The sequence below is a fragment of the Vanellus vanellus genome, assembly GCF_965231255.1.
Source record: "Vanellus vanellus genome assembly, chromosome: 1".
Classification (NCBI taxonomy): Eukaryota; Metazoa; Chordata; class Aves; order Charadriiformes; family Charadriidae; genus Vanellus; species Vanellus vanellus.
In genome coordinates this window covers 188,054,446-188,080,863 of record NC_138905.1, presented here as the reverse complement: position 1 = coordinate 188,080,863, position 26,418 = coordinate 188,054,446, and the positions used below count along the sequence as shown (strand labels likewise).

Genomic DNA, 26,418 nt, shown 5'->3' with positions numbered 1-26,418 from the left:
CAAGTGCTGGGAGTTCTTCAAGAACACTCTTCTGGAAGCACAAAAACAGTTCATCCCCTTTAAAAGTAAGGGAAGTAGGCAGAGCAATAGACCCCTTTGGCTTAACTGAGAGCTTGAGTCTGCTCAAAATCAAAAGAGAAGCGTACTAGAGATGGAAAAGCAGACAAGTGCCCTTTAAGAACTACAAGGGCATTGCAAGGGTGTGCAGAGATGTGGTTAGAGAATCAAAAGCTCAGCTCAAATTGAAATTAGCCAGAGATGTCAAAAATTACAAGAGAGAGTTCTTCAGGTATGTAAACAACAAGCAGAAGCAGAAGGAAAATATTGGCCTGCTGTTAAACAGGAGAGGTGAATTAGTCACTGGCAATGCTGAAAAAGCAGATGTTCTCAACACTTTCTCCACCTCTGTCTTTACCAGCACTGCTGGGCCCCAGGCCTTGGTAAAAATCCAGGTTGATGCAAACACGGACCCAATGTCAGTGGAGGAAGAAATGGTGTGCAAACTATTACAGGAACTTAACGCCTACAAATTGATGGGCCCTCACACTATCTACCCGAGGGTATTAAGAGAGCTGGCTGACATCATTGCAAGGCCACTCTCCATAATATTTGAAAAGTCATGGAGATTGGGGGATGTCCTGGAAGACTGGAAGAAGGCTAATGTCACTCCCATCTACAAGGAGGGCTTAAAGGAGGATCCAGGAAATGACAGGCACATCAGTCTTACTTCAGTCCCTGAGAAAGTTATGGAATGAATCTTCCTGGGGGCTATCACAAGTCAAATGAGGCATGTGATTGGGAAAAGCCAGCATAGATTCACCAAGGGCGAATCGTGCTTGATAAACCTGATGGCTTTCTACGACAAAATAACCTGCTCAGTTGATGAGGGGTGAGTGGCAGACATTGTCTACCTGGATTTCTCCAAGGCTTTTGGCACTTTTTCCCACAACTTCCTCCTAGAGCAACTGATGGTTGTGGTATAGACAAGAGGTCTATGCAGTGCCTGGGGACCTGGCTGACAAGCTGCACCCAGGGGGTGGTGGTAAATAGCTCCTTTTCAAACTGGTAACCTATCACAAGTGGAGTCCCCCAGGCATTGATATTGGGCCCAACACTATTTAGTATCTTGATGATCTGGATGATGCGATCAAGTGTACCCTGAGGAGTTTTGCTGATCATACCAAACTGAGTGGAGAAGTGGACACTTTGGAAGGAAGAGCCACTCTGCAGGAAGACTTGGATAGGCTGGAAGAGTGGGCTAACAAGAACCTTATGAAGTTCAACAAGGACAAGTGTAAGGTCTTGCACCTGGGAAAACACAATCCAGGAGTGCAGCACAGGCTGGGATCTACCCAGCTGGGGAGCAGCACTGTGGAAAGGGACCTGGGGGTCTGAGTGGATAACAAGCTCAATATGAGCCAACAGTGTGCTGCCACAGCAAAGGCGGCCAACAGGATGCTGGGTCACATCAACAAGGGCATGACCAGCAGAAGTAAAGAAGTCATTATCCCACTCTACTCAGAGCTTGTCAGGCCACACCTGGAATATAATGTTCAGTTTTGGTCTCTGCAATACAAAAAAGTTGTGGACAGGCTGGAGAGGATCCAGAGAAGGGCCACAAAGATGATCAAAGGACAGGGAAGCCTGCCGTATGAGGAAAGGCTGAGAGAATTGTGTTTGTTCAGCCTTGAGAAAAGAAGGCTTAGGGGAGACCTTATCACCATGTTCCAGTATTTAAAGGGTGGCTTCAAAGAAGATGGAGACTCCCTTTTTACATGAAGTTACATGGAAAAGATGAGGGGTAATGGGTACAGGTTAATCCTGGGGAGATTCCAATTGGACATAAGAGGAGCATTTTTCACAAGGAGTCATTGGAATAATCTCCCTAGGGAAGTGGCGGATTCCCCCACATTGGACACTTTTAAGATTCGGTGGGGCAGGGTGCTGGGCCATCTTGTCTAGACTGTGCTTTTGCCAAGAAAGGCTGGACCAGATGATTCTTGAGGTCCCTTCCAACCTGGTATTCTATGATTCTATGATACAATACATAAGTGTTCTGTATAGTATGTGTTTTCTTCAAAACCTGAAAAATCTGAAATGTTTGGCACAGGCTATATCTGCTGTAAGAGCTCAAGCACATTTCTTAAATGATGCAGATTGCGCTGATATAATGTCAAGATCACATACGGTAGGACTAAACTGAGAAAAGATACAGCAAATGTGAGTAGAGTAGGCACCAGCCTTGCTAATATTTAAAAATAGATAACGTACTTGGCATTGATAGCTCAGCTACCAGGAGTTTCTTCTGCTTCAGGTAGTGAAATTACACCTATACTCACCCATGACCATGTGCATGCACTGTGTAGAATCTGAATACTAAAACATCTCCGTCATCCCAGCTCTTTAGTCTCAAGACTGATGGGCGACATTCAGTTTAAAAAATCATGTACTTCTTTGTAGGTGAGTCAGTCCAAAGGAAGTGTGTAAGAGAGACACTTGACACCTGCTCAGGGCAGGTTTCTACCCGCCTGGGTCAAAAACATTTCTTTGTGTCACTGAAGACTGTTCACATAGTGTCTATCAGTAATAGTCCATGTATTGGGGCTGACCTTTATTTGGACAATTCCTTAATATGGAAACAGGTCCTTCCAGACACAAGAAGCAGCCTGGAAATGTTCTCTCACTTTTTTATTTGCTTCTCACCAGTGAACAACAAATGCGTTAGAGACAGTTCTGCAGTAGATGTAGAAATTCATGCAGTACTGGCCCAGATTCTTACTGTTAGAAGAGGCCCTAGAGGTGAACAACTCAGCATGACTTGTATATATTTTGGATATGTTTTGGGCATTGGCACTAAAACGAGAAATGAATGAAATGTATGTAAGAATAGGGAAGGCTTTAGATTAAGGTTTTGGGAGATTTCATTCAAGATCTGCCCTGGAGACCTGACTGAGAGAGTAGTTTTCTGTCAAAAATGAATGCTTTTGTCTTAAATTGCAGTTCTTTTTCCCAGTAGCCCTAAAGGCATGTTCTTTTGGTTTCTGCTGTGACTAGTTAACATTTTACTGATATAGTGTCTCCACAAAGCATGAATCATTGTAACTAGCTAAATGGAGAAGTGAAAAAAATTACTTCATCCATCCATAACTGTTTCCCTGTAGACACCCCTAAACATTTAAATATGTAATTATTGCAACATCTGGAGCCAGTAGGCATTATCATTGCTTTCCAGAGGAGGGAACTGAGACATAAGCAAGTCAGGGCACTTGTTCAAGCGCATGCCATATATCTACACTACAGTGTCATAGGTGGGATAGATGTAGTATACACCCGTAAGGTTATATAAACATATTTTGTACCTATGTTGCCAAGCTGAACAGCTTGAACATCCTTGAATGGGGCAATCAGTACAAACATACCTTAAATTGGGCAAAAAATTGCATATAAATGCAGTGCAGCCACCTAAGGAAGCAAATGTCAACTCTCAACAGCTTGAGGTTGAAACTTGCTTAGCTGGGATGAATATAGATATTTTCAGCAAAAGTCAAGAAATGCAGTAAATAGATATTTTTTTTTCTTCAGATTTAAATAGCTGTCTTCACAGTCTTATAGCAGCGCTCAAAAATGATAACAGAACACATAAGTTATTCCATGTCCTGTGAACAGCTAGAAGACATTAACATATGGTTCAGGTCAGTAGTGTAAAACAGCGTAAAACAGCGATGTATATGTGTTCATCACCAATAGCTAAAAAAATTAAGGGTGTTTTTTTCATGTGTCTTAACTGCTCAAATCACCCACGACGCAAGGGCTTTTTGCTAAAACCAGCATTTCAATGAGTTCTGCAGCACTCAGTAGCGGTTCCCAACATTCAGACTGCAATCCATCAGTTAACCTTTAGATCTGATGAGGGCAAAGGCAAAGTAGCTATTATGGGATGCCAGGTCCATCATTAGAAATACGTTGGATCGACAGTCTTTGGAATTTGACTTCTCTGTTGTACATCCAGAACAAGAGCAAGGGGAAGGTGGCTGATATGTAGTACTGCTTTTGGTCCTAAATTAATTATAGTTGATTTTTTGGAAGGACTCTTAGATTTGTTTCTTTCATTCTGTCATAGTGCTATTAAACAGCAAAAGAGATGTTGTGTAGCTGCCTTTGAGTTTTCATAATATGATGTATGTGCTTTCCTTTGAGGTCTTTGAGAATCACCTGTACAGTTGTTGTGGAAATAAAATATTAGTAACATAAAGATTGCTCTCATTTATAAAAAATGAATGTGTTTTCCTTTACAGCAGTCATGACTCATTTTATTAATGGCTAAACCCTTTGAAAACATGTTTCAGGTTCAACTCACTCATGGGAGTTTGTTGATCAAACTATCTTATTAAAATCTCAGCTTGTTTACAGAAGGTCTCCTTTTCTTTCTTACAATTTTTCACCTAAACCTATGCTCACTAAACTCCACACAGCCTTCCGCAAGCCTTTGTGGAGAATTAGGAGATTAATATTTACCTCCCAGAGAAGGATACACATGGTCAACTATGCCCTGTACCCTGCTTCTTTTCAAGATTGTATTAGGTCAAAAAAAAGCAGCAGATTTACGGTACTTAGTAAATAATGCTCAGTTTTTACTGGCAAGAGCAGTTCATTTTCATTGCTTTAAAGAATGAGGTGACAGTGAGGTGGATTGAGAGTTGGCTGTGGGACAGAACTCAGAGGGTTGTGATCAGCGGCACAGAGTCTAGTTGGAGGCCTGTAACCAGTGGTGTCCCCCAGGGGTCAATACTCGGTCCAATTTTGTTTAATATATTCATTAATGACCTGGATGAGGGGACAGAGTGTATCCTCAGCAAGTTTGCTGATGATACCAAACTGGGTGGGGTGGCTGACACCCCAGAGGGCCATGCTGCCATCCAGCGTGACCTGGACAGGCTGGAGAGCTGGGCAGAGAAGAACCTAATGAGGTTCAACAAAAGCAAGTGCAAGGTCCTGCACCTGGGGAGGAAGAATGCTAGGCACCAGTACAGGTTAGGGGCGGACCTGCTGGGAAGTAGCTCGGAGGAGAAGGATCTGGGGGTTGTGGTAGACAGTAAATTACCCATGGCCCAGCAATGTGCCCTTGTTGCCAAAAAGGCCAATGGAATCCTGGGCTGCATAGGGAAGAGTGTGGCCAGTAGGTCGAGGGAGGTCATTCTCCCCCTCTACTCTGCACTGGTGAGGCCACAACTGGAATACTGTGTCCAATTTTGGGCTCCCCAGTTCAAGAGGGACAGGGAACTGCTGGAGTGAGTCCAGTGAAGGGCAACTAAGATGATTAAGGGCTTGGAGCATCTCTCTTATGAGGAAAGGCTGAGAGAGCTGGGACTCTTTAGCCTGGAGAAGAGAAGGCTGAGGGGAGACCTTATTATGGTGTACAAGTATCTAAAGGGTGGGTTGAAGGAGGATGGAGCCAGGCTCTTTTCAGTGGTTCCAAGTAACAGGACGAGGGGCAATGGGCACAAGTTAGAACACAGGAAGTTCCGTTCAAATACACGGAAACACTTCTTTACGGTGAGGGTGACAGAGCACTGGCACAGGCTGCCCAGGGAGGTTGTGGAGTCCCCTTCTCTGGAGATTTTCAAGACCCGCCTGGATGCAGTCCTGAGTAATGTGCTGTAGGCAATGCTGCTTTAGCAGGGGAGTTGGACTAGGTGATCTCTAGAGGTCCCTTCCAACTCTGAAATTCTGTGATTCTGTGATTCTGTGAACGTTTGCATGTACTTGCACACAAGCAGCTTGGGCAGGTTGCTGTGGCTGTGCTTGGAAGTATTGAAGAGTAACAGTAGGGAGAAGGAGTAGGATCTGGCACCAGACCTGTAGGCATTTCAGTGCCTACTTCTAAGCTAAGCATGTGAGGTCCCATTGTCACCAAGAGAGCCTGAAGAGCTCACCCTGAAGGAGACGCTGGTGTTTCTCCTGCTGTATGGCTGTATGGCCACTGCCCGTAGTGGCATCTCAGACACATGGCTTACGGGAGATCCCTACCTTCAGCCCTCTGCAGTCTGGATCCGAGTCCCATCCCCAATGATGTGCAAGGCATTATTTATGGATTTAAGGAACTGGATTCTCAGAAAAGGAGAGGGGTTTGCTTTATGCCTCTTTCTGTTATTTGGGCTGAGACTAGAAAATCTGTAATAGTTTAGTTCTCCGCCGTCTTTGGGTGATGATCATCTTACTTCCTTCCTTGAATAGCCTTTATTTATTCTATTTGTATTCCCCTCAACTACACACAACTCTACAATGAATTATTCACCCTTGAAGTGAAATAATATTTTTGGTTTTATTGAATGCATTTTTTTTTCTTTTGATTTTCTGAAGCTGCAGTTTGTACTTGAAAGTTTAGAGTAATGCAGGTTCATCTGATGAAATTTATTTTTTAGGTTTACCTGAAAAATAATTGATTCAGGAATTTCAATGATCCCAACTTGTTTATATGTACTGCTCAGGATCTACTTTAATCTATACTGACAATTTTTTTTTTTTTTCGTTTCTTAAAAGTGACGTCTTACTTTTTAACATTTAAACAAAAATCCACCTTTTTCCTGATGTTAAGACTGAACTGGGTAGAGCTGCAGTTCTTGATTCGACATAAAAGTGTGACCTTTATAGCAAGTGGCTAATCCTTCCCACCACCACCTCCGGTTCTACTTTAGACAAAGTATTTTTTCTCACCACATGAGGGCATCGGTGAGCTAGTAACAGTGGGTTTGCTCGTCTCTTAAATACTGTCGGTACAAATGCCATAAATTATGAAAAATACCTGCAGCAGAGAGTTTTTGTAAGCTTAGAATAACCATAGGATGGCATTCTGCAGTCCTGCGCGGGATCCTGAAAACTTGAAATTCTGTAGATTACAGAGTTATCTAGTCAGTAAGTGGATTACAAGGTATAGTTTGATAGCCTTTGCAGTTGTGAGATCTGTGAATCCCAAATACACAGTTTAGGTCTGTGACCTTTTACTGGGCTGCATGATTCGTTTTAGAAAAGTGAGGAGTAGCAAACATATACTGCCCCTTGAAAAAAGGCATTGGAGTATGGGGAAGCATAAGACTAGAAAGCCATGAACCCACAGAGCTCAGTAAGTTCGTATCTCTAAAAGTCTCCACTGGGTAAAGCAACTCAGATAAAGATCATGGGTTCGGCCAGATACTTTTTCCTCATAAATGTCCTCAGTGGAAATGAAGCCCTTGCTGGAAACACTATACAAACACGTCTGAAATACATTCCCTTTCCTGAAGATCTTCCAGTCTAATTAGAGCAGACAGACAAAAAGCAGGAGTGGAAGTAACCTTAACTTTCTGTTAGAGCAGGCGGATCCAGCACAAAGTTCCTCTTTCTTCCTTTGAACTTCCTGTGAAAACCCACAGTTCTCACGGGAGAAAATATAATAACCTCAACACCGTCTTGCAGATCTCAAAAAGCCTGCAGCAGTGCACATTGCTGACGTAAAGGCTGGAGCTCCCAACACCGGTGAAATCCTGCTGTCCCAGTGAGACAAATGCATACTAATGATTCTGCCCTTACGTCAGTTGTTCCCTAATTAGTGAAATGTAATGAAAATTTAAATCATCTGACCTGTTACAGTAGTGCTAAATATTGGAGGCTTTCCTTTACAAAACAAACCAACATAGTTGATCCTTAATAACTTAGGTCTGTGCTTCTTAAGAACAGATTTGACAAGGTCCTAGGTCTGTAGAAAATGAGGCTTTTCTGCTTCCATGCGTAATTTTTTCTAACTTTCAGGGGGTGTGTACTATTCACGATAAATCATCAAGCCGGACACTGTCTGTGTGCTCTGATTATATTTTGTAGGGGATTCGCATACTGAAAAGATTATGACCTCACATCTTTTGTGATTGACTAGGCACATTTTAATAATGACGGAGGAAGATGGAATTTACACAGATGTTAATGTAACGGAGAATCTGTTAGATGGAAACAAATGTATGTACACTCTTATTACTTCCTTTAGTTTATCCAGCTTTTAAGCCACAGAGTACGTATTTGTGAACAAGAGACTCTTATGCATCTACCGCTGCAGAGATTCTGAGTTGGTTCTTAGAGTGACAGCATTTAGTTCAAACAAAGACCCACCCACAGGAGTGACAACTGCATTTTATATAGTGGGGTTTTTTTTAGCTGGTGTATAAAAACTTCATTTACAAGCCAGATATCCCTTTGTATGTGTTTCACTCCAAATCTCCACCTCTTTCCCCACCCAGGTTAACCTACCTGTGATTTCACTTTTATTTTAGAAATCAAAAATTCCATTAAAGCTGTGATGCTTTGAACGATTTTGCTATTTGTGGCACCAGTTTAATGCCTGTATGAATTTTAAGAGCTACTTTTAGAGAGAAATGCTCACAGGAGTCAGATGATGCATGAAGCTTCATTGGTTCATTTTGAATTCTTGCAAAGTTTTACAGACAAGATAGAAAATCAAAATGAAGCCAACATGAATTAAGAAAACCTATTAAATGTATTTTATACTGCAGTGCAACTAATATTTTTTCACTGCAGGATACAATTGAAGACAGAATGTATTTCATAAATTATTATTGTCTTGTCTAGTACTGAGTATTCCTTCTGTGGAAAAATGACTTGTGGGCTCAATTTTGCACTCTTGATGTGAATAGCAATTGTGCTAGTAATTTTTAGCACGCTGTAAAAAGCTGTACATGATAAGCTACAAGTAAAAGTAACAGAAGCCATTAGATTTTCTTTTCCCTATTTTTGCCTTTCTCTCACTAGTTCGTGTAAGTAGATTATAAAACGTTTTATGTCTGTCTTTGGTAGAATCCGTTTTACAATAGAATATAAAACCACCATGGAACAAGCAGATTAGCCTTTTATTTGCCTGATCCAGAATTTTTATATACTCTTTGAGAAAATAATGCGTATATTCATGCTGCTGATAAAGAATGTGTTGGAGGAAAGGATGTTCTTGTGACTTGTTAAATGCAGCCTGGGGTAACACTGAGGTTTTAAGGTTGTTGGCAGGGGTAGGGGGAGGGATAAAAGAAAACAAAGATTTGTTTCAGGGAAAAATCAGTCTTTTGCACATCTGCTGAAATACATTCTGCTTTCCATGGAATGCATTTCCTAATCCTTTGTGGCACTGTGGGATGGATTATTTAATGCCTTTTTCACCTGGAGAATAGTCATGTTTCCTTATGGCCAAAGTCAGTCTTCTTTCACAGTAATGTATGGTATTGACAAAAGATTTTTCTGTGGCATTGATGAAGAAATTAACATCTCCCAAATCACCTGTAGGACAGAAGTCTAAGGTGATTTAGTTTCTTTTCCTGCAGTGATCTCATACATGCTCAATCTTTTTCCACAATGCTAATGAAGAAAGCAAACTATTTAAAAAACATTGATATTTTAACTTTATCGTATTTGTAGTGTTTTTATATTAAGGTAATTCATATTTTTCAACAATAATTTATTGCATTGTATGGAAAGTAACATATATTCTTCATTAACTATAAACTGCCTTGTTTAATAGATTGTATATTAATAAAAAGGCAAAATAGCAAACCTGCTGTGTCCTAGGTGTGATAAGAGCAGATATCTTCTAATTTGCATCTTATCATGGTTCTTTCTTTTATGATGAAAAGACTAAATGAAGAATGAGATCTTGCCTACATCTGCCTGCTTTCCAGGACTGTCTGATCATGCAAATAATTAATCTACTGCACACCTCCTTAACTTGCATTAAACTAAGAACCTAAATCATGTGAACTGTATTCATAGAATAGAATCATAGAATTGTCTAGGTTGGAAGAGACCCTTGGGATCATCGAGTCCAACAATCTACCCTACTCTACAAAGTTCTCCCTTACACCATATCCCCCAACACCACATCTAAACGTCTCTTAAACACATCCAGGGATGGTGACTCAACCACCTCCCTGGGCAGTCTATTCCAATACCCGACCACCCTTTCTGTGAAAAATTCTTTCCTAAAATTCCACCTCAAATCTTTTTGATCAACAGTAAGAAACACCCAATAATGCAGTATTATTGCGAATACTAGAATAAGTGCTTGTGAAAGCAGTTATTGTTTGGTCACTTTAGCTTTTTCTTTTTAAAAAGTCTTCCTACATAAATATCCTCTACAGCTGTAAATACTGCAGCTGTGGCCCTGTTTGCTTTTATTTTGTAAAGTGATGGTTTGCCCATTTGTGTGTTTATTAAGTTGTAACACCTGAAATCGTGTCTGTTTCTGTTTTAGTAAAGGTGTTGTATGTGGAATGCTCCAAAGAATGCTTAAAATGGCTTAGCAGAAAGGTTGGTTACTTGTTTGTCACCGCATACAACAAGGAGGCATTCCTTTTATTTCTGTTTTGAAGATGTAGAATCCTATAAGGAATGGCCAGCTCTGTTTAAACTTTCCCAAAATGATAAAAAAAAAAAATATGGTTTGGGGTGGTTTGGGGAATGGAAATATAGTCTGTTTCTTAAAGTACAAATTGCATCCCTTTACACCTGCAGGATGTTAGCCTGGAATTAAAGTATTTTTTCTTGTTTTTTTTTCTCCTTTTTGAAGTTGTATCCAGAGTATTAAAATAAGCATTGTGTTTTGCATAAGAGGACTAGGTATGAATTAATCTTGGCAGGGCTAGATGTACTGAAACTAAGAGGGGAAAGGTCTGTTCCCCTGTACGTGGGGCAGCTCGCCCCCATTGGCAACCAGATTTTCTTGCCCAGTCCTCAAGCAGAAATGAGCTTTTGTTGCTGTGAGCACTGCAAAGGAGCTTTCCTGGCAAGCGTTTCTGAATGGGAGCCACTGACACATCTTGCACCCTTCAGGAATTTTAATGAAGTTAACTGCATCAGAATACAAAAGTGAGCTGCTGTATTAAAAGATCATGTCCTCTCCAGCCACCTTGCCATGTTGAACAGAAGCTTGTCGTGTACACGCTAGGGTGACAGGAATATCTATGACCAAAAAAAATCGATCTACATCAGACGCATCCTGGGCTACATCAAGAAAAAAGTGCTTCACATTTTACTGAAAGCCATCACTTATTTATTACTGTTCTATTCAAAGCTAGAAATATTTTCAACCTCATCTGACTTCTGCTTACAAAGTCTAAAAGATATTTCCTAACCTGTAACCACCAGTTCTTTTTCTGCCAGCAGTTAAGTCCAAGTGCATGTTCTGCCCCTTGTTTTAGTGAGCTTTTTACAAGACTGTGATGGAGGTATGGGCATCTAAGACAGTGAGAGTCGTTGGTTTTATCTTCTGCATGAAACTCCCAGGAATAAAGAGAATTTCAAGCGGGAAGATACAGGAGGAGATGAGATTCCCTCTCTCTTTCCCTGTCTCTGCAATAGAGATAACTCCTGGAATTTTAGTCTTTAGTTTATTGTAAGTCTTGAACAAGCAGCTGGTGTATGGGCTTAAAATGCATGGGTGAAAAGATGGCTGTGGTGAAGGTTCTGAATACTCTGAAACATGAATAATTGAATGCTAGACACACTGAAATGTTCATTTCAGTTGACTTTGCTAAGTGTCTTTTACTCATTAAATCGGATACTAATATAAACATGTTAATAATAGATAAATCAATATATATTCAGTCTAGATGTACTTTGAATAGTTCCTTAAAAACATCTAATGAAAAGTCAGCCAATTTAATGATTTTATTGCCATCTGACATATAAATGTGAAATGCTGAAGACTGCCTATCATTTCTTGTTTTATATTTATTTGCTTAGCATAAGCAAATTGGGGGTAACCAGCATTTGATAAGATACCGAAATGCACAGTTGTGCTACTTGGGACTGCCTATGAGGTCGTGAAGCTTCTTTTAAAGACAATTTTTTTCTTCTCAGTTTCATTGCAATGTATGAGCAAGATTACTGGGAGCTAAAATATTGTTAAGCTCATTTGTATGAAATCAGCTGAAGGTAAATTTGATAAGACCTTTGGTCAGTTTTACTCATAGAGCCCGAAAGGTTTGTTTGCAAGTTATTAGAAGAAAATGAATTCTGAGCTCGAAAGGGAGGTACTATAATTGTGGAAACAGCTCATATACTAGAATAAAATGCTAATGAAAGTGTGGTACATAAATCATTGTAATAATAGAGTACAGCAGCCCTCCCCATAATTCACACACTTTTGTTAATGGGTTATTGCAAGCTCCTTCTTTGTTGTGATGGTGTCTTGTAGAGGCAATGCGCGTTTTATCTGGGTCAGCTGGGTGATCCTCAACAAATTCAGCTCCAGTCTTTTACTGAGGGATGATAAATGTATCAAACTGTGATGTATGCCAGTGCTTCCTTACCCTCCAGGGGTTAATTTTATTAAATTGGATTATTTCACATCGGAATTCAATAGAATTCAACCCTACATTCACTTAAGTGGCATGAATGTGGTTCTAGATCCACTTCGCAACATAGTTAAGATTTGGTTAGTACACAGTATAAAGCTCCCTTACCATAGTTTGCCTGACCAGCTGAAGTCTAGACAAAACTACCAACCTTTGACTCATCTTCAGAGTGCCTCCTATTACGGATTGGTATGCATTTTATAGCTGTTTGGCACAGATATGACACAGATGTGAAACACGTGGTTTCATTGTGTTGTTAAGTGCATTAAATTATGTAACTGGCTTCTCTGAGCCTCTTTATCCTCTTTACATTACTGTATGAAGGATTATAAGATCACTTAGTTTCCAAACTGAATGTTTGTATCGGTTTCCCTTATTCAGTTGGCTCTTAGAATCCCAGTGTTGTCAGAAAAAAAAATGAAGTGTAGTCATGTAAAACTGTTTTGGCATCCGTTCATGTATCTCATGGAACTGATATAGAGTGAGTTGTTTAGATACCACATATCTCTCACTGAATGTAAAATGAGAGTTCAGTTCTATTCATGTCTGGCTGCCCTTGCTGTCAGGGGTGAAGGGATGTGTAAGAGGCAGGACCAGAAAATTAAGTCAAATCATTAACAAGTCTTGGTATTTGCTGTTGTTTCTTCATTTTCTTTTTTCTCAAGTGATTCCTTCATACCATTGCCCCTTCAGAAATGCACATTCTTTTAGCATCTTTCTGACCTGACAGTCTTCATGTTCTTCTCGCATAAAATTTTTGTTTGTTTGCTTCACTGACTGCTTCACTGACTTTGGGAGACCTACAGAGCCTCCATCCTCAGAGTCCTTTTGAATGCACCCATTACCCATTGGTGTCAGAGCCTGAGAATCCAATACAGTCAAAGAAAAGGAGAGAACAACAAGACTGTAGACCAGGAACTAAGAATTGATGAATACTGAGAATTTGGACTTTATAGGGAATAAAGAATCACGTGTATTTCAGGAGAGGATGGCAGTAGTGCTTCTTGTGTGGTGAGAACTTTGAAGAAGAACCTGCCCAAACAGGCAGTGGAGAAGTGCTCTGATCATGAATCACCAATATGTGTAAACAAGTTTAGATAATGCACAACTGACACATGTGTGCCGTGTGTTTTGGAAATTTCGCTTATTTTGGAAATCTAAAGGAAGTCTCAGAAGGAAAATTTCACAGTTTTTCCAGCTATTCTACTCTGACCTCATAGCTGAAACTGAAGGCTACTTGCCTGAATTCTTCTGTTGTTTTACAAAGCTGTGATATGCACACTAGGCAGTATGAAATCTTCACAATAATGCAGTAATGAATAGCGCCTTTCAGTGAGTGTATAGCTAGAAAGAGCACAGATTTCTCTCAAAAAGAGACGTTTAGTCAAAACTCTTGCTGAAAGAAACAAAGTTTATAGAAGTCTTGCAGTAGATTCAAGCGAAAAGTATTCAGGAGGGGACAGATCAACTTTTGAGACAGCAAATTATTTTTGTATTTGGAAAATATCCATCACAACATTAAGAGAAATTCAGTAGGTTTAGAAATTCCAATCAGACAAGCTTGGAAAAGTTACTGTGGATTTCTTAGATTTATTTTAGCTTTGTCTCTACTTTCAGTCCTTGTTTTTCTTGTCTTGGCTAACGAGATTTTTTCTACTGACTGTCTTTCAGTTTGCCAGGTTCATAATACATCCAGTTTTGGATCCTCCCCCTTAAATCTACCTTTCAAACCGTTTCTAACATCAAGAATTGCTCCAACCCTCAGAGGGGTGACTTTTCTGTAACTCTTCCAGCTCTTTATATCTGTCATGCTGAAGAACGTGTCTTTGTCCAAAATGTTTTCTCTTCATTTTTTGTTTTCCTCATCCTTCCTCTGATTTCACGTGCAGACTCAGGGATTTACTGTTTATTTCTTCTAAAACATATTTTCATTTCTAAGCTAGGTATTCGCTGGTCTAACTTATACTTTATAGAGGTGCCTTCAGAGCAGAGAGTTGTTAGTTGTAAAATCACCTTGAAATGCTTCCATGGAGACAGGGATGGGGAGGAGAAAAGCATACGTCACTAATGGAATTATCTAAGAGCTCAAAGGAAAACCAGGAAAGTACATCCAGAAGATTTTCTTCAAAGGGCCCTACAGTGTGTTAATTTAATGCCATTTCTAAGTGTATGGTAAATTTAAAAAACAGTTATCCCAGCAAAGCAGTGCTAATAAAAATTGATAAAGTATTCAGATGTAGCAGAAGTCTACTACCTTTTGTGTGCATAGATGTTACTTAAAAAACAACTGAATGAATAAACTGCTGCAATTCACTGGCATGACATTTACACATCTGCTGGTGGTGTTCCATGCTAGTATCCTTATATCTTCAATTATTTTAGCCAGTAACCTATTAACTATATATAAAAAAAACCTAATAAGGAAGTCACATTCTACACATTGTCATATTGTACCACTTGTCTCTTTTTCTTTCTCTCATGCAGTTTTTTTCAAAGTTTGAATAGAAATCAGATGTTGGATGTTCTGCTGTCCTTTTAAGAACAAAAGTCAAATCATTATAAAATAAAAGATTTTCTGTAAACCATGTGCTGTTTCGAAGTTACAAATACCTGCTTTAATCAGATCAGCACTATTGTAAAACAGGTTTTTGTTAGAAACTTACCTAGTACATATGTACTAAAAATATTATTTTTGAACAACTTCTTATATGTGAGAAATCTGCATAAGCAACAAAGCTTTGTTGTCTACAGAACTTTTCACTCAAAATTTAAACACTACTTGTATTGCAAAATTTTTAGTGACATTTTTTAATGGAAAAACTTGACAAAAATAGAATATGGTATTGATTGTGGTTATGTTTTCCTCAGAGCTTCCTTTTGCAGAATTTTGAATATTTTTCTATGAAGAACTCAATAAAGGATTTTCCATCATTTTATTGTTTCTTTTTACAGAATAATATTTTGTTTTGATTCATGAGGCTGACACTACAGTTTCGGTTTTATGATTTTATTTTAAACTAAGTTCAGCTATTTTTCTTGACCTGTGTTTCTGATGGTTTTGAAGTCTACCAGTTATGCAAAAAAGAACTGTTTGTTTTGGAGGAAATCTCTTAAACCAAAAATGTATATAACCCTAAGGGTGACATGCTGTTGTGGTTAAGTGTCTTTCTTCCTATACAAATGTTAAATTAATGTAATTTATCAGATTAGAGCTTGATTTTACACTAATGACATTGTTCACAGAGAATGTATTGTACCTCTTTGAATGAATATAAATTCTATAAAGAGAAAGAAAATGATTTTTTGAATAGCTGCCAAGACACTGTTGTTAGAGCACATGTTTTCAGTTCAGAAACATGTATGGAATTCATGTCAGCACGAAGTTGAGTCTGCAAGACAGTGAATTCAAGGATTAAACTGCTCCACAGTCCCGGTGAAAACCCTGATAATGCCAGTGAACTTCTGAGAAGGCAGTAAATTGTGGTTATTGGGGCACATAAATTCATCAGAGAATTAGACGTCAGATGAGAAGGAAGTTAATTTGTAGAGGTTAAAGATGTGAGTTTTACAGCTCTGTCATTAAGTTTCATAAAAAAAAAAATAAACTGGCATTAAATTATAGAAGATTAGTAACTGAAGGGCAGTTTACACATGAATCATTGATTCCCTACATGACTCAGAGTTGGTAATGGGAAGTATTTTTACCTTCAGTCACCCACTTAAATCCAGCCCCAGCCTAAAGTGACTCAGCCCTGACCGTCTGACAGCTGTTGGGTGTTCAGCTGTGCAGTGAATCGATGGGGAAAATGCAGTCAGTAGTGTCGAAAACCCACCGCTGTAGACAGGTCGTGGCAGGGAAGTTAAAGATTACGTGAGCGTGTCATTTGGACTAGCCATTTACTGACAAAGCTTGGAGAAGAGCATATTGTATCTTTAGTCCCTGTTCATGAAAGGAAGATCAGTCTGCTCATCAACAAAGGTCGCGGAGCTGTAGTTGGGGTGTGCTTAAAATTTGTGAATGGGTGTACAGCGAGGTGTTGCCAATACTACGGGAAGCGTCCAAACTGCAGATGATCCCATCTACAGGGGGATTTTGAATTATGTTGGCAATTATCAGTAAGCATTTTTCTAGTGTGGGTAAGATTTGAAAGCACTGGGTGCTTCAGATGTGGCAGTAGTCTTAGATCTGGTGTGGGTCTAATGTGCCGCTCAGGACCCCCGTTTTACTCTCCTTTATCCCGTTGTCTCCAGCAGGTGGGATGTTGCATTTATTGAATTAATTCTGGTCCTAGAGCTCTTCAGCAGACCTAGTATGTTATTATTAGGTTTGAGTGATTTTCCTTGCTATAAGAGAGGTTTACAGCTCTCTTTTTTATTTTACAGATAACCATTCAGAGAGACAGTGGTTTGGATGTTAGTTCCCCCAAACATGGAAAAGTGGATCCAGACAACATGCCACATGTTGGTGGAAATACATGGGCTGGTGGAACAGGTTTTCCATTCTTTTTTTTTTTTTTAATGCATCATCAAAGGATGTCTAAGGGAGATACTGTGCCAGTCAAAAGATGGATTTATACAAAGCCACCCTCTGCTTAGAGCTATTTTACTCAGTACAGCTTTATTGCTAGTGAAAAGAAGTATTTGCAGTGTCTAACTTAATCTGTATATAGCAGATCTCTACTTCAATTACATTTGGTTGTTGTTTCTTTTCATTGGCCATATAGAGAACCAGAAGCTTGCAGCCATAGAAACTAGGCTGAGTCATTTGCCATTGTCTTAGATGTCTCTGTAGCTGCAGTAGTTTAGGTGGTGTAGACAAAAGGCACACACAATAGGCAAAATGCCTCCTACTTCTAAAAGGGCATGATAATAATCACTAGATAAAGTGGTTTGGAAACAGTGTAAACCAACAAATTCTAGGGAGAAGACAGTCTGAATGAATGTCTTTAAGAACCAGGAGCTTTGAGGAAATGTATGATACTTTTATGATCTATAGTCCCCTTTGTACAAGGTGGAAACCTTTATGAATCTGGTTTCAGCAGACTATAAACACAAGTATTCCACTGGAGTTCTTCTTAACCGTGATAGCTGTTTGGTTTTGAAAATCTTCAGCAATAAATATTTTTACTGGGGATGGTTGGCAAAATTTTTGGAATGTCTATAGATATGACAATGGGAGCTTTAAAGAAAATGTGGTTTTATTTATTATCAAATGCATATTTTTAATTATTTTTTATTTCAACAATGTTAGGTGGGAGAGACACTGCTGGGTTAGGTGGCAAAGGTGGGCCATATCGCCTGGATGCCGGCCACAGGGTTTATCAAATATCTCAAGCTGAAAAGGATGCTGTTCCTGAGGAGGTTAAGAGAGCTGCTCGAGAGATGGGTGAAAAGGCCTTTAAACAGAGGTAATGTGAAAGTCTTTATTTTCCCTTCCTTTTCCCAGAAGAATTTGAAAAAGATAGCTAAAAAGAATTGTCTTTTCTTAACTGTATTTATTGACTACCTTGCCTTGATCATTATCATTTAACAGAGCTTACCAGCATGTGTTTAACTGTTCTGGACAAGATATATAGAATGTTTTCTTGAATTAAGCCACACTTTTAAGATGATTGTGTGATTTGGTAGAGTAAAACATAGCTAGGTGGATAAGGAGACTGATGTGAATATTTATCTTTTTATAAAAGGGATCTACCATATGAAAGTTTGTTTGAATTATGATGAATCCAGATTATATGTTGTTAGGAATTCATCACCTGACAAATGTCTTTCAAAATGGACTATTATGATCAAATTGCTTCTGTTTGAAAGACCTATAGCCAAATGGTGAGATGATTTCAACTATTAGAGCTCAGCAGAGACTTTTACACAAGCCACATATCTCCCCAGCATTACTGTAGTGTGTGGTTACTAATCAACTGTTTCCCAGACTGTGCATAGAGATTCAGATTTCTTCCGCTGACTGAACTCTCAAGTCAAACTCTGGTACTTTGCATAAAAAAATCAAAGTGTATTGACAGTCATTCCAAATGAGTTTTATGTTTCAGCCCAGGACATACTGCGATGTGAGTATCTGTCTGAAGTAGAGAGTACTAGACACAGATTAAAACACCAGAGCAAATAAATTTAGAAGCTGCTTAATCAGCTCACATTTTGATGCTGTTAACAAAGTGATTCCCAATAGGGGGCAAATCTGCGTGCCATGAGGTGCAGGTGAGATTGCCATTTGCTTCAAGTGATGTATAAATAAAAAGGCTGTTAAGCATACAGCACATACTGTACATAAATCACTGTATTTAAAAAAAAAAACAGTTTATTTATTGCATTCAGGTCAAGTTTCTTTTTTCATCATGTTTTTATTAGTAAATTACATGGAGCATTTAACATTGCTGTTAGAGCATTAGGGATTAATCAGGACAAGGAAAATGTATAGCTTTTTTTATCAGTGCTTCAGAGCAAAAACCGTGAAAGGCAAAACACCTTTTAATAGTGATATAATTTACACAAGCAACATACAGAAATATAAATGAAAAATAGTCACTTAAGGTTTTGTTTCCAGGGGGAAGGCAGAGCTTATTTTGTCTTTTTTCCTGCTGCTTTACTGGGGGGTAGGTGAGAAGGACTAATTTTAACCCTTTCTACATCTCCATTCTTGAAAATTGCTTATCATTTGCTTCATAAGAGAAACAATTGATATATATGGTCTTGGATACTGTACATCTCCTTGTGCCTATGCCCATAGACACACATGGCATGCTTTGATGAGCTTCTACCTGCCTGTATGGTGATTTAAAAAATTCGTGCTAGGGGAAATTCCTGGATACTGCTACATGTTGTGGAAACAATGCGGCTGTGTCCTGTAAAATCTGTATATCTGTACGTGAGACAACAATTCGCGTCCTGCTGAAACCAGTGAGCTGGTGTGCACCAGCTGTAAATATCGCCTATTCTGAAGCCATGTTTGACTTGGGTTGTGATTCTGTACTTCTTGGATAGTTGTGGGAACTAACAGATAAAAGTTAAGAGTAGGGAGGTTGGAGTCCTCAGACCGAAAGAAAAAAATAAAGGGGACTGCAAATTTCACTGCTTTCTTTATATGTGATTATCTGGAAGGGAAAATTTTAATATGAAAGCTATTGATTGTTTTCCTGGCTAGATAGTAAACATTTTAAATGTTGGAAAACATTTTAAATTGCCCTATTTCAGTAGAATGAAGTTAGCAACTGCTCTTGAATAGGTGCAGTATTTTTCATGGTATTTTTCTGAACTAGCTTTCATTGTGGATTGATGTAGAATCTAAAAAAGTGAAACTGCACGTGAGAGTTTTTTTGTTTGAAACAAAATGTTTTCTTCTTTGCTCTGACGATACTGAATTCTGTTGGCAGGATTCATGAAATAAAGTGTATAGCACTGAAAGTTACCTTTTCTTGCCTCTAATGCATAATAGTTGGCTTTAGTGACTATGTTTATGCAAAATTCAAAACAGAAAAAGACATAGTCATACTAAAGACAACAAAGATTTGATGTTTGATTTTAGTATTATCATTAAAGGGCTAGTCTAAACAGCAATTCTTATGTATAGTGTATGTTCCAGGCAAGTAACTTTCGATGATATTAAAAAACTTGTCATTAGAAATACAACTAGCCTATACATACTTTTCTATCCGTTTATAGTTCACTTAAAAATCAGTATTTTCAAAGCAGTGTGAGTGAGGTCATACTGTTACAAAGCACTTGTCTGAAGTGAGCTGTGCATAGATAGGCCAATATGTTTTAGCTCAGGACTGAACCCAGCAACGTGCTGGATGGTAGGGTGGGCAGAGACACAATTGCTGCCTTACTACATGATGCTGGGTCATGGAAAATATTGAACAGTGCACGATCCCAGTATATCCACCTCTCCCCTAGCTCATTCTTCACCACTAGACCTTTGTAATTAAATGCCAGTTGTGAGTTTCACCAGTTTAAGTGTATCTGCTTAGCTGCAATGTTGAGAAAAATTATACAGAACTTTAAGTGGCCTCATCTTATCTTATAGAAAAAGCATATATATACTTTTTTAAGGTGCAGATGTTGCACTCTCTGTTAGACCTCCAGACAGAATAGTGTTTGGTGACACGACTCATTTTCTTTGTGAGGGAGCACATTTTTGTTAATGTTTCTTTAAAACTTCTCTGATTCAAGGTTTCATCTTTTTATGAAGCACAAAGATAGGTATTTTACACAGTTACTAGTTGTAGGTCTTCAAGGACAGATTTTATAGTGTGACTTTACTTAACCTTTGTGTTAAAGCGTGGATCATGATATGTTTGAAATACTCCGACGGTGAAGTAATGAATAGACACTCATGATCCTTTTATGTACAGATAGCAACACCTGAGCCAATAAAACCTTTAGAATTTGATCACAGTTTTCAGAACATCTGATTTACTTCTCAAACATTAAAGCAGACTAGGAGAGAGACAAAGGATTAGTAACTTTAATAAGTTTTAATGTAATGCAGTCCCTGCAGATGTTGGTGATCACCTGCCTTTTCAAAAATTCACAAAAGCAACTGCCACTTCTTCAGTTTGTCTCTTGTGTCTGGTTATTACAGTCTGAATTTGCCTGTTATCGAGTAAGCTTGTAATTTACATCTGTAAATGGATGACATGCATGTTTCCTAAACTGTTTTTGGCTCCCTGTTCTTTTGGTTTAGATTGAAAGAGATTCAGATGAGTGAATATGATGCATCAACTTACGAAAGGTTCTCTGGAGCAGTCCGACGTCAAGTTCAGTCACTCCGCATCATCTTAGACAATCTGCAGGTAATCTTAGGATCACTGATAAAGAAACACGGTGATCTCGTTACATTAGACCCCAAATACTATCCTGCTAATATCCTGTTAGCATCTGACAATCATACCTTTGAGGGCTAAAAGCAGATTCACGTTATAATCATGGTTAGGAAAAAAAGTCTCATATTACTATTTCAAAGGCAGCTTTTAAGTGGATCCCAGTGCTCATCTCTACAAATTACAGTATTGCCATACCCCATCTTACAGACATTACTTATTCAGGAGTAAAATTTTGTGAAAGAAAATACTATACGTTATTAAAAGAATACGTGGCGGTTTGTAGATCACAGCCTTTGTATTTACCTGCTATCCAAATGACTTTTTTAGCTTAGAAATGCAAATGCTATAGATGTTAAAAGAAACATGCCAGGTCATAGCTTTACTGCATATGCAGCTGAAAACATGAATTTTTCTCAGATCTATTTTTAACTCTTGCTAATAAAAATAGGTGTAGTCCAAATCTAAGTGGAAAGTGAACCAAACCCACCAGTTTGCCTTTCTTCTAGTAATTGATCCTTTGGTTCCAGATTTTATTAATACTGGTATTCTTATGCGGGGTAAATAAAATAAAAAGTGCATTGTTTCTAGGAAGAATCTGCTAATCTTCAGTGAAAATTAAAGGAAAATTAATTTTACTCCTTACAAGATGTCTCTGATTAAAAATATTTCTGTTGAAGGCTACCAACCACTCGTATACATATATCTTAGTCTGTTAGTTAGTCACTGTGCTGTGTCTAATCTGTCTCCTTGCTTAAGCAATAAAACTGAAATATAGAAAGGAATTATTTTGTATGATCGACAGACTCCTCCTGGGTCAAAACATCCAATCCCCTGGTATTGCAAGTAAGAAAGGTAACATTTTTCTTTGCCTATCTTTAAGCCATTGTGACTACAACAACACTACTACAATCACATATATGCACAGAAAGCCATTATCCAGTTTTATTGTGAATTTATCAATTCAGAGAGCTCCTCATATAATGAACATTTAAGATTGTCATGATGAGGTGATTCATGCACCTAATATATGTTTCAGTTCAGGACATAGGCTTTTGGCTTGTAAAGACAGGTTTCAGTTGAAAAATTTTACATATAAATCTCAGTTTTTCCTATATCATTTATATGTGGGTGGTTTTATTTACAGTATTCCTAGTAGACATGCCATTGGAAGTACATTCTAGGTGGGAAGTGAATAAGTGAATCTTCAGTTTAAAGTCTTTTTTTAGAGTGCCTTATCTATTCCTTGGAGTCAAAATTCTTACATTCAGAGATCACGTTAATCATAATCAAAATATAACATATTTTAATATAAGGAGATATATCCCGTTGCTTTGTTAAAAAGGTCATTTTAATATTAAGGCAAAGTCCTTTAAGCCTCAGTATTTTATGAGACTTTGCTAACTTCCTGACAAAATCTGTAACAGCTAACCATAGAGCTAGTAAATGTACTTTATGATGAAAAAACAAACTCACTGCATTTGGAAAAACTAGCTCATAGGATAAGAGCAATATTAAAAGCAAATTTTTAACTTTATACATTTTTATACAGATTTTGGTAGGGTTTTTTATTAGAAGATACACTAGGAAAATGAAGATAAATAATAACAGGAGTTACTTAGTTGCAATATACTTGCTGTTAATCGGGAAGCTGAGTCCAAACATGTTTCATGTTATCTTTTTGAGAAAAAAAATATTATTTGAATTCTTCAGCATGGTAAGTCATTCAACCCTGATGAAGGACCATGCCTCTGTCTTCTTTTTCTTTTTTTTTTTTTGCATAGTCCTATGAACACCATGGGTTCTTAGCTAAAACTGTTTTCTTCCTGTTATCAGTTAGACATTCCTCATTTCTCAAATAACAAGTCAATGGCACAGTCAATTGCAGAAAACTTTGCAGCTCAGCTGTCTGTGTTGTTTTAACTTTGTAAAAATCCCAAATTACCTTCTCAGTAGAGAATACTTTTGGCTTTTTAAAAATGTTTGAGTCCGCTTTCAAACTCAGTGTATTCACATAATGGAAATGTATTGTCCATGTTTGTTTAACTTGGATTTTCTTTACAACATGTGCCTTTTTATTGTTAGGTTTGTGGGGTTTTAAAAAAATATCTTCCTTTGATTAAATTTTACATCCCAAGAATCGAGAGGCTGGGATTCAGGTCCCGTTATTGATGGCTCACAAAAATTACTAGCAGCAGAAAAAGATGTTTGGAATAGGCTGATCCTTGAAAGTGATACATAAATATGGTCTGGGAATGTAATTTCATTGTTCATTTTACTTTGCATAACTCACTGATCTCTCTCAGCTCTTTGAACAACATTAACAAAACATTACAAGTTGTTGTTTATCTTCTGTAGAAGTAGCAAAGCCAGAAGTCCAGGAAATCCGGTCAATGATGAGCTTTCTTCTCTCTCCTAATGCTGGCCAAACCCTGAATAAAGCTTGTCTGTCTGAACTCCTGATTCAAAAGCTTGTGGTCAGTCAGTCACTCAGAAAGGCCGCCTTGGATTTTAGATTACTTGCCTTCCAGAAAGTACTTCTCTTTTTATTGATTATTACAGAGGGAATCTGGGACAACTGTCCCTGTAGCTTCTGAGCATCATTTCAGCATCTACGTTTAAACCGGGCAAAAGGGAGCCTGAGTCACTGAGCGTCATGGGGGTCTGTCTGATTTAGACCACGTGGGAACTGTCTGGTCATAGCAGCAAAAATAAAATAGTGGCGGTCCTATAATAAACACAGCTTAGAGAGCTGACGATGCGAAACACCCTGTGCCCTGTCAGTAGCAGTTCTCTGATTTCAGCAGCTAAGGGAACATTAGCATAATTTTTTCCCAGAAACAAATGCAGACCACAACTGGCTCTATTTCATACCATCCAATACCATTACGAGTTACGTATGTAGATGTGATCACTTCACATACATAACTATTTCTGTGATATTTACAGACATCACAGTTATATTTTGCAGGGGGGTTTGTAAATATGTATTTGATATCTTGCAGTGAAAAGAATTACTGCAGTGTTTATTGTGATCAGCCATTGCCATGTGGATAAGATGCGGTATCTCGCACGTTTTTCTAATTTCAAAAGCAACACAATGAATATATATACAATATTTTTTCATCAATATGGTCGCAGTATATTGCAATAGTAATGGGTTGTATGCCTTTTCTGGTAAAATATCAAAGCAAGGTATATATGTAATAGTTCTGTTTTTCTCTTACAATTGTAAATGCTTTTAAACTTAGGTTGCTTTTAAGCTTATGAAAATTATATATTGAAAATGCTTTGAAGCTTTTTTTTTTTTTTATGTATGTGCATTGTATAACACGTGCTTAAGGGGATTTTTTTTCAGCTTTTATAAAAGGAAATAAATTCTTAGGAATTCTGCATGGAAGAGGCAGATGCTAAGTAGTCAAAATAATTTTAGCATTATTTTGGAAAGAAGTGAGGTCAGATTTTGTTGGCATTCTTTCCTTTTTTAGGAGAAAATGTCAACTCTTTCTTCCTCCAATAAAATTTCAGCTCAAATACTGGCTTTTGTTGCATAAGCTTCAAAAGTTATTAAATGGTTTTTAATTATGTCCATAGTTAAAAGCAGTTTTCTTCTCACACTGCTGTTCCTTGAACAGCAAATAGCCACAAAACTAAAGCATTGTCAATAAAAACAGTAGTGAAACTCATTGAGAATTTGCTCAATGAAGCCAAAACCTTATAATCTTCTGTCGTTTGTCCCTCCTGCCTACTGAAAGGAAGCAAATGACAAAAATTTGACAAAGCAGCAGCCCTAAGGAAGCATTAAGGATCTACCTCTGTTCCAGTATTTATAGTCCTAAAATAGCTAGGAACAAAGTAATCTCGTCTGCATCATCCTGGAAGGTGCATGATTAATTTCAGACAGGCTCTGTTCATTCACTCCATGTTGTCTCCAGGAGCATTTTTTTAATGGTTAGTTGGAGTGCTGTTGAAATTTGCAATGGGTTATCCTACTGGGTTTTTCACAGCAGGAAAACTCCTACACTGTGGCATTTTGGTGGAGCATGTGGAGGTCACCTGGAATTTGCAGGTGTCTTTTTGTGATATTACTCAACTCTTTGGGCAACAAAGGAGCCAACGATCCTATGGAAGAAGGGACTTCAAATTTCTTCCCAAGAATATTTAATGATAGTGGAAACTACTAGTTGGTGGTACAAACAAACTCATGGATGCCCCACTGCCAAAGTGGGTTAAAGCTAGGTTGACTGTAGCACCATGAGAATGTATCAGAAGGCACAGCTGACTGAATTCACAACCTAAGAAAACTTTTCTACTTTCCCCTTCTGTGATTTACTAAAAGGCTGAGGTTTTCATGTATTGGCACTATTTTTGCCTCCCATCAGGAAACATCTGTAAAGCTTTTGACACAACCTAACTAATAAACCTGTTTTTCACAACTATATTATTTCTGTACTTTAAAATTAATTAATCAAAACATTTTCTTTCTGGTCTTGTATTCTTTCTGCCCATTTATTGTCATAGGTAAATAGTCAATTAGTCTTGAGTAGCTATAGGCAATAGACAATAGTGCAGAACTCCTTCTTCCATACACACCAAAAAGAAAAAGTCATAAGTTTTGACCAAAGCAAAATCAAAGATTCTCTGAGGCTTAATAAGCTGTTGTCTGACTGCTCAGACTGCAAAAACTTATAAAGATTTGTCCTCTCAAATCCCAGCCCTGCAGTTTACTGGGGATTTGTAATGTAACACTTCCTGCTCATCGGAGAGCAAGTGATTTTCATTACTGAAAACCAATGTTTAAGGCAGTTTGTGTCCTGCTGGATATTTGATTTTCCTCCAGCTACTGACCAGCAATTTGCTGAAAGTGCAAAAGCATTATATATATATATATATATATATACATTTAAAATCTTCTTTCCTTGCTGGGATTACTACTAGGATGAGCAACTTCAACCTGAAGATTTAAGCAGAAGGAATTAAATAAACCGTGAAACCCATATATGCAGACTTTGCCATCTTTAGATGGATCTTATGTATTGTGCCAGTTTGACATGTATTATGAACCACAATTAAGCTATCCATTGCAAATATTCTTAAATATATTGCTTATAATCTGAAAACACTTGATTCTTCAATCTTTAGTGCTTGCTTCTATGTACAGGAGTTCCATGAATATTGGAGTTCCTGGATTGTAATGCATG

General features: G+C 38.2%; 1 protein-coding gene across 1 annotated transcript in view; it reads left to right on the top strand.

Annotated features, from left to right (window-relative positions):
• Window positions 1-26,418, top strand: part of VWA8 (von Willebrand factor A domain containing 8) — a gene marked incomplete at its 5' end in the record, with an annotated part of 200,290 nt that overhangs the window by 155,353 nt on the left and 18,519 nt on the right. The window contains 3 exons of the mRNA XM_082496817.1: window positions 16,767-16,875; window positions 17,635-17,791; window positions 21,082-21,190. Of these exons, the coding sequence (XP_082352943.1) occupies window positions 16,767-16,875; window positions 17,635-17,791; window positions 21,082-21,190 (375 nt within the window). The remainder of the gene's footprint in view (window positions 1-16,766; window positions 16,876-17,634; window positions 17,792-21,081; window positions 21,191-26,418) is intronic.